The 18,884-nt window shown below is 41.4% G+C and overlaps 1 protein-coding gene across 5 annotated transcripts in view; it reads right to left on the bottom strand.

Moving 5' to 3' along the window:
- The window catches only part of Slc22a15 (solute carrier family 22 member 15), a 73,930-nt gene that overhangs the window by 16,273 nt on the left and 38,773 nt on the right, over positions 1 to 18,884 (bottom strand). For all 5 annotated transcript variants that reach the window (XR_013428073.1, XR_013428072.1, XM_078027070.1 and 2 more), the window contains 4 exons: positions 17,919 to 18,048; positions 13,166 to 13,381; positions 9,505 to 9,645; positions 6,838 to 6,923 (listed from right to left, as the gene is read on the bottom strand). Coding sequence is in view for 3 of the 5 variants with exons in the window: in XM_078027070.1 (XP_077883196.1) it covers positions 6,838 to 6,923; positions 9,505 to 9,645; positions 13,166 to 13,381; positions 17,919 to 18,048 (573 nt within the window). In the remaining 2 variants the exon portion in view is untranslated. The remainder of the gene's footprint in view (positions 1 to 6,837; positions 6,924 to 9,504; positions 9,646 to 13,165; positions 13,382 to 17,918; positions 18,049 to 18,884) is intronic.

Genomic DNA, 18,884 nt, shown 5'->3' with positions numbered 1-18,884 from the left:
ACCTGGGCTAGGATACTCAGGGCTCACTTTGGTGAGTTGTCTTTTCTCAGGGATCACTGTCACTTGCAGTCTGTGGTCCCATATCTGAAAAATCAACATTTATTAAATCATTAAGTATTTTTGGTCTGATGCTACAGTTGTTTAAAGCAGGAACACAGATGATTCATTATCATGATGGCCCAAGGTTCAAGTTCCCACCGCATTTGCTGTTCGTTCTCCTCTGGGACTGTCTCTGTTATTGTAACTATTGGATTAGTTATTTCCCTTATTACATTGTAGGCTCTCTGAGGCCAGGAAGTAGATGCTATTCATGAACGTCACAGACATTAAAGAATTCAGAACAAAGAACCCTCAGAAGAAGCTTACTGTTATAGTTTGAATCTGGAATGTCCTTCAAAGGCTCATGTCCTTGATACCTTGAAAACTTAGTCCCTAGCTGGTGGCACTGGAACGTGGTAGAAATTTTAGGGGATATGGCCTAGCTGAAGAAAGTAGGTCACTGGAGGTGTATGCATGAAGGGTATATTATTTTGTCTCAAGTACCCCTCTTCTCTCTCTCTCTCTCTCTCTCTCTCTCTCACTCTCTCCTTTCTGGCCACCGAGAGTTGAGCAGTTTGGATCCACCACAAGCTCTCTGCCTTGATGTTCATCCTTCCCTTAGGCCCAAAGTGATAAAATCAAGAGACTGTGGACTGAAACCTCTGAAACTGTGAGCCAAAATGTATCCTTGCTCCTTTTAGTTGCTTGTCTCAGATATTTTGTCACAGTGATGGAAAGCTGACTAACACAGAAAACGGGTGCCCAGAAGTGGCATCACTGTCATGACTGTACTTGACCATGAAGTATTTGAAACTGGTGTGTGGGTAGAGTTTGAAAATTTCTGAAGAAGCAGGCTAAAGAAACCTTAGAATTTCATAAGCTCACAAGACCGGAAAGAACACAGACCTCGAAGGCTGCATTTGTAAGCTTTCAGGTGGAAATGGGGACTCTATGGAACTGAACCATAGGCCATTTGTGTTACATTCTGACAAAAAAAAAAAAAAAACTTGTTTATATTTTGATCATGTCCTAAGACCCTGCGCCAGCCTGATTTTAAGGGTGAGCTACTAATTAACCTAGTGGAGAAAATTTCAAGGCAGCACAACATTTAGGCTGTGGTGTGGGTATTGTTGGCTGCTTTCAGACAGATTTACGCAGAAAATTGGGAACAAAAGGCAGAGCAAGAAGATTTCAAAAACTTGCAGTTTGGGCGAGTAAAACTGGAGTTGAAGAGGGTGTGGATGCTGAAGATATCAACTCAGCTAAAAAGAAACCAAGAGCTTTGCATTGGGGGAAATTGGAAAGATACCTTGAGGACAGCTCAAGAATTTGCCAGACTCCACCAATGTGTTTGAAAGACACTGGTTTGAGAAGAGAGCCCTGCTCCCCCAGGGCTGCCTAGGAGGCCATCTCCCTAGGATTAATTCCTCTGTATTCAGCCATCCAGTCACCCAGAGGCTACTGCAGCTGTGGTCCAAGAGGGCCTGGCTGCTGCTGGTTTCTCAGGCATACCGAATGTAAGAGTTGTGGGGTCACAGAGACTTCTACCTGGATTTCAGAGAAAGACCTGGGATCTCAGACAGTGTGCAGCAGAGAGCTGGTGCAGGGGCCGGAAGCCCCGAGAGGGCAAGGTGTTATGCTATTCAGAGTGAAGCGAAAACCGCAGTGGAGACCCTAGGAAGTGAAAAGTTGCCAGGAACGTCGAAAACCCACCATGGGAAGCTGTTGGCAGCATGAAAAGTCAGTCTAGGAAAGAGGCTTTAAGGGTTTCAACCAGCAAGGACTCAGGGGGGGAGGCTGCCCTAGACTGTTGGGGTCCATATCTCTCTACCGTGTGCCCCAGATATTGGACCCAGAGCTACAGGACTTAATGCTTGCCCTGCTGCGGTTTCAGTCTCGCTTTGGTGCCCCCCCTCCTCTCTACTCCACTGTTCTTCCCTGTAAGAATGAGAAGTTGATCCTGTGCCCGTCCCATGATTGCATATTGAAAGTATTTAACTTGCTTTTTAATATTTTTTGTCATTAATCATAGTGTTTTATTATTTTCCATGAGAAATATGATGTTATTTAAAAGCCTTGAGGGTAGTAGCTATTTGTTACTAAGGCAAGAATTCAGGAAAACAGAAAATATCCAGGGCTTACCTGGTAAACTCCAGGAGCCCCCAGGAGTTGTCCCACCTCCCAGGAAGATGGAATCCCCTCCAGCTGGAGAACAGGCTCCGGAGCCACAAACTGCAGGAGACCTCACCTGAGAGATGGCTGAACCAGGGCCTCCCCACCATGTCTTTTCTTGCCCACAGATGCCATCAACAATTGCTCCTACAAAAACCTGGATGTGAATCTAGCTAGGCTGGAGGGCAGAGTTTCTCAAACACATTGTTTTTAATAGCACTTAAATATAATAAGAAAGGACCTTGTAGATCGTTTATCTACCTTATCCCAATTATCAAAAGCAAATTATTATATATAATGTACATAGTCATTTTAGAACTTTCTTTTCAGAGAATATATTATATACAGCAAATAAAAGAATACACACACACACACACACACACACACACACACACACACACACTCACGGCTCAGTTGGTAGAGTGCTTGCTTGCATACATAAGGCCCTGGGTTCAATCCCCAGCACTGTGAAAAAAAAATTGTTTTTTTTGATTTTTACAAGGACTCACAGCTAGGAGTTCATCTCCAGTCTCAGAGGAGACTGGACTTGGACTTCTGAGCAATGCTACCATTTTGATGACTATGGGGAACCCTTGAAGGTGGACCCAAGGCAGTTTGCATGGTGAGATAAGCATGAAATTTGGGGACGGGGTAGAATGTTCTAGTTTGGATCTGGAATGCCCCCCCAAAAAAATGCCATGCATGGAAAGCTTGGTTCCCAGCTGGCAGCACTGTTGGGAGTCGGTAGAGACTTTAGGACTGGGCCCTAGTTGAAGGAAGTAGAACACTGGGGACCCTGAAGGATATGTCTTGTTCCCAGCCCCTTTTCTGTCTGTCTGTCTGTCTGTCTGTCTGTCTGTCTGCCTCTCTCTCTTCCAATAGCCATGAGGTGAAAAGCTTGGATCCACTACGTACTCTCTGCCATGATGTTTAGCCTTATCTCAGGTCCAAAGTCATAGAACCAAGTGACCATGATGGAAATCTCTGAAACCCTGAGTGAAAATAAATCTTTCCTCCTTTTAAATTGTTTTTCTCATTTTGTTTTTTCTTTTATTTCCCCCTCTTCCTCCCCCCTTCCTTCCTTCCTTCCTTCCTTCCTTCCTTCCTTCCTTCCTTCCTTCCTATTTTTCCACAGCAACAGAAAGCTAACACACTCAGGATCCTCCAAAGAAGAACACAGATCAGGTAAAATATCTGCTGACCTATCTGTGGGAAAAAAAAAATTAGTGACTACCTGCTAATATTAGCTAACATTATTCCTAGACAAGAACATTTATTTGGAGGCTAAATCAATATGCAAGTACATACCTGGTAAGGAACTTGACTAATATAGGCTGAGCATCCCTTATCTGAAATGCTTGGAACCAGAAGTATTTCAAGGTTGTTGTTTTTTAATTGATTTTGGAATATTTACATGTGCATAATGAGATATCTTGGAGATAGACCTGCTAAGAGCCATAGCCTAGTAGGAATGATGCATGGCATTTTTGGTTGAAAGGTGACACCAGCAAGCCACTGAGATGATAATGATTATGTTAATATGTGCATTCAACTGGATATTAGACCCCTGCTGTCCGCCTTGGCCTGCTACTTTGGCCTGCTACTTTGGAGCTCTTGGGAGCCCCCCCACACACACACACACATGGATGACTCCCGGAGAGTTCCTATTGGTTGGGGAAGTGCGGTAGGAGGGATTTCCGGAGGAGGGATTTCTGGTTGGTGTGGTGTGGCCCGGGAGAAGGCCGAGTGCGTGGTGTTCGTGTAAGTTTAGGAAAAAAAGTTCGTTCCTGCTTGAGTGGCTCGTGATTTTGTGCCCAGCCAGACTGCGGCATGGACCCAAGTTTTGTGTTTCATATACATCTTATACATATACCCTGAAGATAATTTTATACAATATTTTTATAAAAATCGTATGTATTTCGAACACTGCTCATTACAAAGAGGTCAGTGTGGAATTTTCCACTTGTGGCATTATGTCGGTCCTCAAAAGTGTCAGATTCTGGAGCATTTCAAACTTCAAATGTTTGGATTAGGGATGAGCACCTTGTCATTATGAACCACAGTTCTCGAAATGCCAGACAATTTACCTTTTAGCTCACTAATTGTCTCCCCTGCAGATATACTGTCACTGAATCCACAAATGCCTTGGACATACAGTACCACCATCATGCACACCCGCTGAAAAGAAGCTGATTGACAGAGAAGGCTGAGTTGGCAGAAAAGAGAGAATGCAGGCATATTTGGTGGGGAAAAGTGAGGGTAAATGAGCACTGGGAAAAAGCAATGAGAAAAATCAATGTCTCCCAGTCACAGAAGACGCTAACAGAACTGTTAAAACTGGTTAACAGAACTGTTAAAAGTGCTAAACCTGCTGAGGATCGAACCCAGGGCCTCCCGCATGAGGGGCAAGCCCTCTACCACTGAGCTATAACTCCAGCCCCCAAAACTGCTGACTCTTTTTCATCATATGTATTTATCAAAATTTTCAGAACATGTAGCTAAAACTTTAAAAAGACAGATTAAAAGATAGCAGACAGCATATTTTCAAGAGTAAATAGGAATGATTTAAAGAAAGCTTAAAGAAAAAAAATTTTTTTTTAGCTCAAAGAAGATTCAGGCCTAGCTAGAGGACTCTGCAAATAAAGAAAGGATTATGCAGGAAAAAAAAAAAAAAAGGTGACCATCTGTTCTGCATCTCCAGTGATGAATCAAGTGAAAGGAAATGGGCTCAAGTGTAGTGGAAGAGGATGATCTTAACAGTAATGGTTATTAAAAATAGAAATAATTCAATAAGGGACATTACAGAATTTCTTCCCCAGAAAAATCTTCAAAAATAGACTGGATATCCACTTTTCCTGAGTATAATAGAGGTATCCTATTCCTGCGGCACCTGAATAGCCCGCAAAAGACACTCTGCTACACTGTTTCTCACTCGGTGTCCACCAAGGGGTGTGACCAACAAAGGGTTCACGTGGCTTTCTTAAAACAAGACTGGAGCAGAGAGGGGAGACTAGCCATCTGCCTTCACCTTGGATTTTTGTTTTGTTATTTAAAATAAGAGATAATTTCAAGAAAGGGCCGGTCCTAGAGGGTGGATTACCTACAGAGTGCAAAGAAGTGGGAGGGAGAAAGACATTGACTTGGCTCTTGGGAATGTGACGGTTACAGGTGTGTTTACACTAACAACGAAATGTTTTCCTCTATGAAGTGATAAATGGAACACCAGGCTGCTGCAGGTCTGAGACAACTGAGTTCCCAAGGTACCTCCCGCAAACAAACTGCTGAGCAGAAGGCCACAGTGATTTGAAACCCCTCACTTCTTGCCCTAAATAAACAGAACAGGGCACCTAGTTCTGACAGCCCCCAGCAGGGCTGAAGAGTGTCCCCTCAACCTGACACGGACAGAGGCACTGGTTTGGCTAGATGTTAAGAAATGGGCAAAATTGCTGAATTCTCTAGTTTCCTTGATTTCATGAAAACCACTGTTAGGCTGCTCTAAACACTGCATAAAATCCCAAACAACCTGCACTCTGGATCAAGGCTCAGACCTTCCAGGGGTGACCTAGAGCAGAGTAGGAACAGAGAACAAGGAGAAGAGGCAGCTTCACAGGCCTCTCTGTGAGACAACAGCACAACCCGAGTTCAAGAAGAAGCAATTTACAAAAGGAGCATTTTATACATGATAGGCTCTGATGGTGACATGACTTCTCCATGCACTTCCAGTAGCTGTCGAAACTTTCTGTCAAACCATCTCATAATCATTCCTAGCTGGAGTCCAAGCTCCAGAATATAGCCCTATCAAAATCCAAAAGCCCCCCAAACCATAAAGCACCATAAAAGAGAGTTGTTGGGACCCATTAGTACTTATGGAAAACTGCAGCTAAAACCACAGTTCCCAGTAACTGGCATGCCTCAGGTGTGCAAGCTGCCCCCACCCCATTCCCAGCCTAAAAAAAGACAAAAGAAAGAAAAAAAATCTGCAGTATCCACAGAATTTCTATATCGAGGCAGTAATCAGGTTAGATGAAGAAGGGACATTTTTTTTTTGCAGTTGTGTCTGCATAGCAAAGCTATGAATATAGAAAATACAACAGGGTCCTGAAGGTGTCATATGCACCCTTCACAAAAGACCAAGAGCATATTCATTGTGACCAACAGGGACTATTACTCTTGGGGTTGTTGTGTTGTTATCATTATTGGGGTATACTGATAGAGAAACTGAGAAATCAAAGCCACCTTTGAGAACTGTTGTCTTCAATCTCCAGTCTCGGGACTGGCTGGAGTGAGTGTAATTTGCAGCCTTGGATGGAGTTTCTTTCTGTGCAGAACTAACCGGTCCTCCTCCTCATCAAATAAACAACTCTAACATCACCAGTACTGCATCCCAGACACCCCAGATGGTAGCTTAATAGCCTGAGAGAATTAATAGTGCACCTCTAAGCACATTATTCACCCAGAGAATAGTTTAGGGAATGGAAAGAATCTGGCCCATTATACCCTACACAATTGCTAAATAATATGCAATCACAGAAATGAAGCATGGCATATGGTAATCTCTCTACTATATTGAGATTCATTGTAATAAAAGTGCTGTTCAAAACCCTTGTAGAAATTTGAAAGGCATACCTTTCTTTTCTGGAAGAAACATTACAATAAGACAAGCCAGTCCTCCTAGGCACAGAAATGTTGCTAATGTCCGTTTCCGACCAAACCTAAATAATAGAAAAATCACACATTTCTCTTAAGAATCTTATAAATCCATCTGCTCCTTCCTCCCAATTTTCCTATCTAAATGTCCTCAGTTTCAACTCTTTTAAAGGAATAGGTGGCAAATGTGAGTCTGCTGGGGACACAGAACAGGAAGGACATACAATCATTCTATTTCCACGAGTGTCTACTATATTCTAGGTGCTATTTTAAATGTTCTCCACATAGTATCTTATATAATCCCAGTAATAAAACCATAGGCACACAATTACATTCTTCATCCTCTAGAGAATGAAACTGAAAAAGAAAACGAAATGTTTTTATTTCGTTTCATTTTCTGGTTACCTGAATCTTAAATTTAAGTAACAATTTTAAACAATGTTTTGAAAAGTCTCTTTCTCTTCAAAATGCAAATGAAAAAAAAAAAGTCTTGTTCGTGGGTTAGAATTAAGTGAAATGTAATGAACACCTTAAAATCACTTTCAAATAAGAGCTTTAGTCTTGGAAGTAAGATATTATGCCTTCCTTTTCTTTTTTTTTCCCCATATTTTTTATTGTCGCACCATAGTTAGGCATAATGGTGGGATTTATTGTTATGTAGTGGTCCATGCACACAGTATACCAATGTAACTTGGCCAATATCATTCCCTAGTATTTTCCCATTCCCTTCCCTCTTCTCTCTCATGGTTTCTTTTCGCTACTGATCTTCCTTCACCATGTTTTTGTCTAAATTAAAAATAGACAGATGAGCTGACATATTTTACACACAGAACACACATAGTGTCAGAGAGAGAGAGAGGGAGAGAGAGCGATTAAGCAGAAAATAGATACCTAAACAAAGTCAATTGTTGTAGGTACATAAGAATCAAAATTAGATTTTTAAATGTGGCTATTTGTTTAGGCTGTGGGTTGTAGATCTATTAACTCTACTTATTGAATGGCCTTTATTTATAAAAAATTTCACCTTTCTCCTCTTACTTTATTCATTTCTGGAAAGACAGTGAAAATGTGAGGGTTTTTTTTTTTGTTGTTTGTTTGTTTTTTAATTTTAATGCCATAAACTCCAAGTTCATTAGAAGAGTCTGTTGTAATCTCTGGCTCCTCCGTTATCTGTTTGTTTCACACCACAAATCCATTACCTAGTGAATAATTATCTAGTAGACAAATCACATCATGTTTCTAAAACTAACTTCAATGGATCTGAACTTTGGCTACCTTTCCTATAGAGGTAAAAAGGGAATATGCATCTAGGAGCATTGTATAAATTACTGACCAGAATGTGGGGGATTTACTTAGAACATACTGGGTACCCTGCTAAGAATGTCAACGTTGTAATTTTGATAACAGTGTTCCAGGGGGATTTGATAATACCTCATTTGAGAATGAATACAGTGGGGGCTCAGTGAGGGAAACTTGCCAAAGTCATAAAGCTAACAGTTGGTGAAGCCTTGCCTTGAATTTGGGTCTGCCTGACCCCAAAGGCAGCATCCTTCCCTTGGCTTCAGATTTAAATCCTGGCTCTGGGTGGAAGTTGCTGGGAAATTGGAAGGGCTTTAGTCTTCTTTTCTCCGTCATTTTGCTTAATGTAACAGCCAGTACTGAGTGTCTTTCAAGTGACATGTACCATGACAGGCCCTAGGGATTGCAAAGACACAGGACATGCCCATGGACAGCTTCCTGGTAACACTCAGTGGTTGCTAGGCATGCACAGGAAGCTACAGCAGCACAGGGGGGTGCTAGGGAAAGACTCCCCAGCATGCTCTCTGATCTGCCTCCTGGACCACCATGAGAGTAAGCTGCAGTCACCAGTAGGAAGTAGCACAGGTATCTAGAATGCTGCCTGTGAGAAAAGGGTCCAACTGAACAGACCCAGACCTGCCCTTCACAGTTTTGTAGACATCATGACAACAGCATCGGGGCCACGCCAACCCCCGATTTTAGTTACAATGATAATTTCCAGAGAATGAGAAATGGTACCATCCAAATGATCCCTAGGTCAAACAAAAAAAAAGGGTTCTAGTTGCTATGGTCAGGGGCTAAATAATAGGAATTATCTTCCAAAACCCAAGGAAAGGGAGCTCCATAATAACTTTTTAAATATATTTCAAAGTTGTGCCCACTGACCATAAGTAGCAAGAGCAGGATGGTATTTATTCTTCCTCTCAACAAAGTGGGTCTTAAGAGGTAAGAAAAATTCTTTGTAGTTCCCTCACTTTTCTTCCTACTTACAAAACCTTATAAATACTATGAATTGGGTTGATGAAATTCTAGCTATATTGATAACCCCATCTCTTAGGCCTAACAATGTACTTAGAGACTACTAAAATCCCTCATCTTATGGTGTCTTCAATAATGCATTAAAGTCTTATATAAAAACTCACACATTTGAATCTAAAGAAGTATTGCACCAAAAAAAACGTATTCTAAATGCATTTGGCCTGAAAGAAACTTTAATCACCACAGTGATTAGCAGATACTATCTACAGAGAAAAAAATGATAATATCTAGGTATGTATGTATATAAGCAAGTCAGTGTGCCACCCATGCACCTTCTCTATGGTGCACTTCATGTTCATCCATACTCACCATTTTTGGTTAATCAAGTAGATGCACAGAGGATAGGATGGAATCTCTATGAGGCCAGACAGAGCCAGGTTGGCATAAATACTTCCACCTAGATCACCTGCGCTCAGAGTGAGGCCATAATACACCAAGCTGCATACGAACCTGCAGTTTGGGGGGGGGGGGGCGGGTGTCAAAGGACCAGGAAAGTGAAAAGACAAGACAACAGAAAACATGTCAAAGTTTGCTGGAGAAGATTAAAATAGAATTGGTTCAATATAATGCAAACTGCTGCACACCAAAAGATTGACTCTCCTGCAAAGCTTTCTGTCTTCATGGTAAATTTCTATCTTAGGAAAGAACAAAAACATGATGTGGCTTTGGAAATGATTTATGTCTATATACTATATAAAGCAAATAGAGGCCTAGCTCCTGCAAGAGAAAAGATATTGTTTGTGCTTTCTCAAGCATTTTTGCATTGAGTAGAAAACAATGACCCCATTCTTCCTTCATTTAATTCAACAATGTATGGAACACTTGCCTAAGGCTGGTTTTGTGATATTATCAGAATGACTCTGGAAAAGTCTTCCCATGGAGAAAAATCAACAAAGGATGGTTGGAGAGCATAAACTGAGAAGTGATGGGTTTTCAGTGGGTCACCTGTAGGCCAGAAATATCAGGCACTCCACCCCACTGGGATATAGGAATTTCCAACCCCGGGTATTAACTCTTCTTGCATTCAGCAGGTGCACATGCTATAGACTCAGAACAGGCAAGAAAACTCAGGGGTCACAGCAGAGGCAGGATTCTCCAGAAGGATCAACTGGGGAAGAGCCCTTTGAAAAGCTACTAATTTATTGATGCATATCATTTCTGAAACACACACTTAGGGAATATCTCCTTAGATGGCAGGCATTGTGCTAGGCACCAAGTGTATCCCTGAAGTTGGGAACTAAAAAGCTAGGGAGTTTGGCCAATCAGAGTGCCAACCTGAAGCTCCAAATAGCAAAGATGGTAACAGGAACTTTTGTGCCTAGCAAACTGCATATTAAAATAAAAATAAAACAGAAGAACAAATTTTAAAAAAAACTGAAACTGGGCTTTACTAGTATCTGAATATATTTTGTAAACCATAAATTGCTACGTAAGCAATAAAACAGAGAAAGGGGCCAAGTGCCCTGGCCTATTACTAGGCTGTGGTAAATATAAGGAGAAAAGGCTGGGGAGGAAGGGAGAGAGGAAGCCCGGGAGCAAGTGCACCCTGCCCCTCTCCCTTATGCATGAAGGCAGATGAGCAGTCCTGTAGCCAGGACATCACAGAAGCAGATGCAAAGGGACACTCATTTACCCACTTTCCTTTTACTCTGGGCATCGCGCATGTGAGCAAAAGGCTAAACAAATTTAAATCCATGCAGTTTTCTAAAATACCCTTTAAATGCTTCCCACCCGTAGGAGAGACCTTGCTCTCACATAATGTTCTTTGTGGGTGGTCTGGGTTAATGTGTCTACACTGCATTTAAGATAGAAATTCCAGTGAAGTGATTCTAGCCATAGTTGGGGATGGTATTGAGTCAGAACAAGAATAAACAAAACCAGTTCAGGACAATAGGGGAATTTAGTGACAAGCTGGCAGTGAAAGAGAACAGGAGAACATGAGGTATGAAAGGCCTGATCATCCCCGAGTCCCCGAGGCTGGGCCTCTCATATGCAAGTTGCCTTCATGGCAGACTTGGTCGTTGGGATCCATAATTACAGCTATTAAAATCATTTCAATCCTCTTTATGTGCACCAAACAAAATTTAAGATCCTTGCATAATATTTAACAGTATATTTAGGGCATTGAAGAACCATTTTAAAAGGCACTATCACAGGAAATAAGAAAACGAACAGATGTCAAACACAGAGGTATAATTTTACTCCCTAGTTAAGGCTTTCTTCAATGACAGAGGCACAGAAAAGATTTCTGAATTTTACAACATCCTCAAAAAGAATGGCAGTATGTCAAATGACATTGGCTCGATTATTGCATCTTTGAACATTCCGAGCCCAGGGGGAAGAAGTTTATTTGAGAAGAGTATCTTTGGCTGTGAAAGAAATAAAATAAACCGGGACAGGCTCCCTGTCCCTTAGCTTGGTTTCTGTTTGTTTTAATTTTTCGAAGGCCTGAATCTAGAAGTTAATATAACTAGAAAAAAAAAACTTAAACAAAAATAAAAAACAGTAAAACATCTTCAAATAGGGGCTTCCTCCAATGCAGAGGGTTTGACTGTCTACGTGACTTACAAATGCAGAGTTCTGTAGAGCCCCAAGTAACTTGAACAGACTTCATAAATATTTGCTTTTAAATAAGTGAACACCAAATCAGATTTGGTGTTTAACCAGATTTGGTTTTCAAAGGTTCTCTTGATTTTCATGTTTCTAAGCTATATCTTTCATTCAGCATTATGGATCTGTGATACCCCTACACTGTGCTGGTTCTGTGGAGAAGGCAGCAGTTGGTAGGATCTGGCCCCTGACCATCCAGGGGGCAGTCAGTGTCTGGGTAGGAAAAGAGAATCAGTATACAGAAAAACACCTTCTCAGCTTCTTATTCTCAAGCAACTCTTCTTTTCAGCTTTATACACACAACTGCTTTTATGTAAAGTCACTTTCCTTTATTCTTCCATGAAAATGTGGGTTTCTATGCACCCTTCATGGCAAATGCTTATAAACAGCACAATCATCCTTTAGTTGTGATGTATGATGATCATGCCCAGGGGCTGGGGTTGTGGCCCAGTGGTAGAGCGCTTGCCTAGCATGTGTGAGGCACTGGGTTTGATTCTCAGTACCACGTAAACAAATTAAATAAACAAAAAAGAGTTATTGTGTCCAGCTACAACTAAAAAAAAAAAAAAAAATTTTTTTAAATAATCATGCCCAGTACAGGGTCAAATTTATAGCAGAATATACAATATTAAAACAAATTCCGGCAGAATGTCCAATATTAAAACACACGTGCAAAACACACATGGTAGTGCCCACCTACTTTTTGCTTTTCTAACCCTTCCTTCTTTAAGTGGAACCATCTTCAACTACTGAATGAACTTACGTTAACACTGAGAGCATTTTAAGATGGGAATAAGCTAAGGAATCAGAAAATCAGGAGCACAGAGTACTAATCATCTCGTTCACTGATCTGATATGTGGCTTTGGATCCCTCACTTCCACTGTCTGGGATCCCATCTACGCAAGGGATAGCATTTCATCCACCTCAGTGAGGGGGTGAGCAGCGCTGCCACACAACATGGGGCCCAGGGCACTGCTGCAACCCTTGGTGCCGGAATCACAGGTAGGCTAAATGCTGGTAGAACTCTTCAGGTTCTGCTGAGCTTGCTGGCTTTCTCCAGCCCTCTTTCTCTTGAGGGTGGGTCTTACATAGTCACATTAAATGCCTCATCAGCAAAGACATGTTTCTATTTACTCAAATTTAGGACGATGCCCAGCAGGCACCATCATCTCCTGCTTCAGACATGGGGCTGCAAAATCAGAGCTGAGTGGGACATACCAGGTGCTGGGGGACAGGTCCTGTCTTGGGGAAAACAACCTCCTGCTGTCAGGACGTAAAGCTTTCTATAAACCTGAAGAAGGAACAGATTACCCAACCTCGGGTCGAAGATCCACAAAACACCCCTTTATGTGACATTACCAGATGAACATCAGGATGAGGGTGTGTCCTAAGAGGATTCGGTAACGGAACAGATCCAGGAAACTTCCAGTCTCCTTGTAGCTCCTGTTGGCAGGATGCGTGAGTGAGAACGTGCACTTGAGCTTGCGGTTCCTCCTGGCGATGAGGTAGAGTGCCTCTTCGGCCTCACTCAGTCGACCCTGGGAGTATAACCAACGAGGTGATTCAGGAATGAATCTGAAAGAGACGTCATTAAAGGCTGTGTATTCATATAGGTGCACGGGCAGAGGAAGGACACAAATCACCCACGAGAACACGAGGTCCCTCACCTCAGCTGCATTCTGCCTTAGGTTTTTAAAGCTTGACTCTCCTGATGACATACGAGAGAAAGAGAGAAAGGGCTGTTTTCAACATTCGTACCAACCTTAGGGGGGCCCACTCTATCAACCAAAACCAAGAGTGTGTTTTCAAAATATCAATAATAAAGGTAACCATCTTGCATTTATTTTTAAATCAGTTTTAATAAGTGAATGGCAATTCCTTAGTATTGAATAAAGCAGATTCTTTGTGGATCAGGGGACAAGAGTTGTTAGAATTATGAGTTAGAGATAGTGCATTTTTTTTAAGTTCTAAAAAAGTTTTACGTGAAGACAGAAATCTTCATTATTGCATTAGGAAAACAAATTTTTTAAAAGGAGTGTTTTTAACATCATGATATGCAATTTATGAGGGAGACGTTATTTTAAGACCACACATAAAAATGAAGCAGTTAGTGAGGGCTGGGGCTAGGGCTCAGTGGTAGCGCACTTGCCTGGCATGTGTGAAGCATTGGGTTCGATTCTCACCACCGCATATAAATAACACAAAATAAAAGTCTATCAACAACTAAAAAAAAAAAAATGTTTTTTAAATGAAACAGTTACATCTTAGCTACTTTTGTCTGTTTACTGTTTCAAAATATTTAAATCATCCAACACACCTGAGGAACTTCTTGATCTTTACATAAGCCTTAAAGAATAAAAAAGTTATTTTCAGGTTCACTTCTAGTTACCAAACAACAGTTATTTTCTAATATAACCACAAAGTGTTGAATAATTATATTTCTTACACAGTTTCAAGACTTCAATATTACGTAGCTTTTTTTGCTTCTTCACAATCATGAATATATTTTCCAAAAACTTCTCAAAGACAACAATGCCACTGTAGGAATGTGGAAGCCTTGTTTACTAAACACAACATCAAGGTCATGAATTTGACATTTCCTGCCAAAGATGAAACTTGGGTGAATAATATTAGGTATTTAAGGTGCTTTTTAGAATTTCCTGTGCCTTTCAATAAGATGGTGAATTGGCAACAAACAGTATAGGATTTAAAAGCTTAATGGATGGCTACTCTGTCAATGACATTTATTAAGAATTTTCAGGGGTCGGGGATTTAGCTTAGTGAGAGAGCACTTGCCTAGTATGTGCAAAGTCCTGGGTTCAATCCCCAGCACCGAAGGGGAAAAAAAAAGTTTTCATTTTATTCAGATTGACATGAGAGGTGCTGAGAGGAAAGACACTTGAAAAAAATAGGAATTTTCCCAGCAGTTTTGCAACTGAGGAAGAGAATATTCATGCATAACACTTGATGGTCAATAAAAACAGGATTGAAGGCTATTTCTGACAATTTTTAAAATTCCTTTATTTACTTCTTTATTGCCATTTGATTATTATACTGACATGCAAGAAAATAACCAAGTGAATAATTGTTCTGTTGAATGTCAATCTGCTGATTGGATAAATTGGATCAACCTGGTCATGTATGAGCTACTGAGTAAAACTAACTGATCAGTCTAAACACAAAGAAAAAGGTCTAAAGAAGAAGATTGTGAAAACTATGTAGAGAAAGTAAAAGATGATAAAAATTAAAATGGTACAGGATTGGAAGGAGTAAGAAGAACCAGCAGGAAATATACCAACAACATTCACAGTTATCATCTTTGGGGAATGTAAGTCATCCTCTCCTCCATGCCTCTCTGTATTTTCGGAATTGTTTATAAACAATAAGAAATTACTTTTAAAAGTATAAGAAGCATTTTTGAAGATAACATGTGTGAGTCATTCAGGCTTTGGAAATTTAACTCTGAGTTAACAAAACTATTTCTACTTGGAAAATTTTATCTTGATGGTTGTAAATTTAGTACTTTATATTTCTCTGCATTTTCAGAGGCCAACAGCTCACTGCCTTGCTGCGGACATATTTGAGAGTATGAGCTTGGACACATGCAGATTATACAAACAAAACAGTAAGACATGTTTTTAAAAGGAAAAGCAGATCTTTGGACATACTGCCCTCTTCCTGATGGCATGGTCACCTGTGCCATGGTCACACTGGAAAGTTAAAAGGCTAATGCAGCAATGTTCCTTTTGTTCAAAAAATGTTCTGTGACTATCTTTCAGGATGGAAAATCTTTGTAAATTAAGAAGGCACCCATTTTCAGCAAAAAATAAAATTACTTAGATTCAAATATTTTTAAAATAAGGAAATAATTTTTTTTTTCAACCAGGAATTGAACTCAGGGGCACTTGGACACTGACTGAGCCACATCCCCAGCCCTATTTTATATTTTATTTAGAGACAGGGTCTCACCAAGTTGCTTAGTGCCTCGCCATTGCTGAGGCTGACTTTGAATTTGTGATCCTCCTGCCTCAGCCTCCCAAGCCCGCTGAGATTATAGGCTTGCGCCACGGTGCCCAGCAAAATAAGGAAATGTTAAGGAAATGTTTCTGGTAAACAAGCAACATATGATTCTAAAATAATGTTGATGACGGCCAATTGTGAAAGTCATTATGGATATCTTTGTGCCTGTGTCTGTCCGATGGACAGGAAGGTTGTACTGAGTGGAAGGCCCTGGGCTCTGGGGCTGGGGGAAATGCACTGTGGAGCTGAGCCTGCTTCTGTCTGAGGACTCCTGGTTCAGAGAGGCAGGGCTCCAACAGGAGGCAGAAATAAGAGGCCCCTGAAGAGACCGGGTTATGCGCTGGGGAATTCAGGAAAGAAAGACGGGAAACACACGGGAGGCCATCGGTGGGACGCCTGGTGCTCCAGGATTGACGGAGTAAGTCGATATCTAATTGCATGCATCTTCCTCCCTCTGTTTTCTACTGCTCTCGACCTGAATTTATTTTCCAGTGAGGAGATACCCCTACCTAGCACTAGCAAAAACCACCTCAGACTATTCACTCAGACAAACAAGAGCAGAATGGTGTAGATTATCCATGGAATTCACACGACTGTTGGAGGAGAGAGCCAGACTGCATGGGGAAGCCTGAGCTTAAACAGCTGAAAGCACATGCATTCATAAATATTTACGTGAGTTCTTACTAAACCAACGTACTGTAGTAGGCACCCACTTATTGTTTTTCAAAGATGTATAATATATAAGCTAATAAAATACTGCTGAGTTTCCCTTTCTAATAAAATTACCTCACTCTAATTCACATAAATACATAATTTTCATGAATGTTGTTTCTTTAGTCCAGGTTAATGATGACTACTGCATATGAGAGCAAATTTTAGTTGGATCCCCATTAAAGGTCAACTTAGAACCAGGGTGCAGAGTTACTAAATGAAAGAGCCACCTGAATTAAAATATTACCACTGTTCGCGCGCTCTCTCTCTCTCTCTCTCTCTCTCTCTCTCTCTCTCTCTCTCTCTCTCTCTCGTCTATGGTACAGAAGAAAGCTGGTACCATGGGATGAAAATCTCGTTCATGCCAAGGATTTTAATGAGTAAACTTAGAAACTGGACCCCTCAGGTGGGAAAGACCTTTGATAGGACACACTGAAACTTCTGATGAAATGGGCTAACGTGGGTGGCCCACCACTGTCACAGTGTGACACTTTGGGCCATTATTTATAGAACCCACCCTGACCAGGGAGCCAGCCTTGTACTGCTCTGCACCCTAAGGGCATCCCCCACGTCTGTGACTCTTCCAGAGTGCACATTAGGGACCCTGAAATGAGACTCATCTTCAGGTTAAACAGTTGCTACTACACAATTTTTTCCCCCACATTTTTTTTTTTTTTGTAATTGTTCTTATTAGATACACATGAGGGTAGAGTGCATTTTGGCCTATCATACATACATGGAGTATAACTTATTCTAATTAGGATCCCATTCTTGTGGTTGCACACGATGAGGAGTCACACCGGTTGTGTATTCACATATGAACACAGGAGAGTTATGTCCGATTCATTCTACTGTCTTTTCTATTCCCCTCCCCCTCCCTTCCCTTCATTCCCCTTTATCTAATCCATTGAACTTCTATGCTGCCCTCCTCTCCCTTGTTTTGAGTCAGCATCTGCATCTCAGAGATAACATTTGGCCTTTGGTTTGGGGGGGACTGGCTTAGTTCACTTAGCAAACACATTCAACTTGAACACTTGGCTCACAATATCATACCTCAGGGCCACTCCTAGCCCATGGTCTGATCCAGCCTGAAGATCTTTAAGCTTGAGGCATTGAGTTAAAAAAAAACAAAACTGGTACCCTATGTCAACAATCTGAAGTTTAAAGGCAGCATGTTGAGTGGTTATCTAAAACAGAGGTTCCTGTATTCTGAACTGACTAAGCGGCATCCATCTCTCATCCCAGGAGCGGCCAAGGAGTGGATCACCTGCAGAGGGTCAGTTCTCCCCCAAAGTCAGTGCACGCCAAGCGCTGACCTGCATCCTCTTTGACATCCCTTCTGCTCACTGGATTAAAACTCTTGGGAAGAAGAGCTACTTACAGAGATAAGAGGAAGACCACTGTCCCCTGCAGGTTCACCAGGACGGCTAGGGTTCTCCAGGAGCGGATGAAGTATCCTAACAGAGCATACTGGGCGATGCCCACGGCAAAGAAGAGGCCGCCAATGGATCCTAAGGCAGGGAAAAGAGAAAGGTCACCAGAGAAAGCACGGTCCGCAGTCCCATTTCCAATCCCAAGTCCCAGAGCCAACTGAACTCATGAGATGACAGCCCTTGCCTGAAAAGTGTGAGAGGCACAGAAGAAGAGAAAAACCAACACCAATGTTCAGCCTCAGAGGATAAAAGGTAAAAAGGGAGGCCAGAAAATGAGTGGAAATGGAGGAAGGAGAGAGGAACACAGACTGCATGTACACAGGATGAGTTCTAAGGGTTTGGCCAAATGTTTTTGGTATTGGGAGTTGCACTGACATCCTCCTGAGCCTCTGGCGGAGTCTTGGCGGTGTGTGGGTGAGCAGGTTTTTAGGCCACATGGTGACTATAATGCTGGGCCTTCATCTTTATCAAAGAGGATGCCCTTGAAGTCCCTGTCTTAAACCAGAGCCTGGTGCCCTATTCTTTCATCACCCTTCCCTACTTAACTCATCACCATCAGATGCATGACAGTTTGTATGTATTTCTTTCTTATCTGTCTCTACCAACCAGAACATAAAAAAAATACCAGCGAGAGAATTTTTTAAAAATCTTATATATTTTTTGAAATGAGTATTGAGGTGGGTATTAAATGTGCTGGCTTGTCCAATATTCTCACAAAATCTATATCTCTGATGTACCTTCTCTAACTGCTTTTATCACTGTTATTTATTGAGCTGCTATTTATTGAACATTAATGGTCTTGCATATATTGTTTTATAAAGCAGGTATAATTATTAACCTGAGAAAGTAGCTCGGAGAGGTTCAGGGAAACTGTCCAGGAACAGAGGGCTGAGTATGGCATGGCCAGGACTTGT

The sequence above is a fragment of the Ictidomys tridecemlineatus genome, chromosome 11 (genome assembly GCF_052094955.1).
Source record: "Ictidomys tridecemlineatus isolate mIctTri1 chromosome 11, mIctTri1.hap1, whole genome shotgun sequence".
Classification (NCBI taxonomy): Eukaryota; Metazoa; Chordata; class Mammalia; order Rodentia; family Sciuridae; genus Ictidomys; species Ictidomys tridecemlineatus.
Note: the sequence above shows the minus strand (reverse complement) of the source record. Positions and strands in the feature narration are given on the sequence as shown.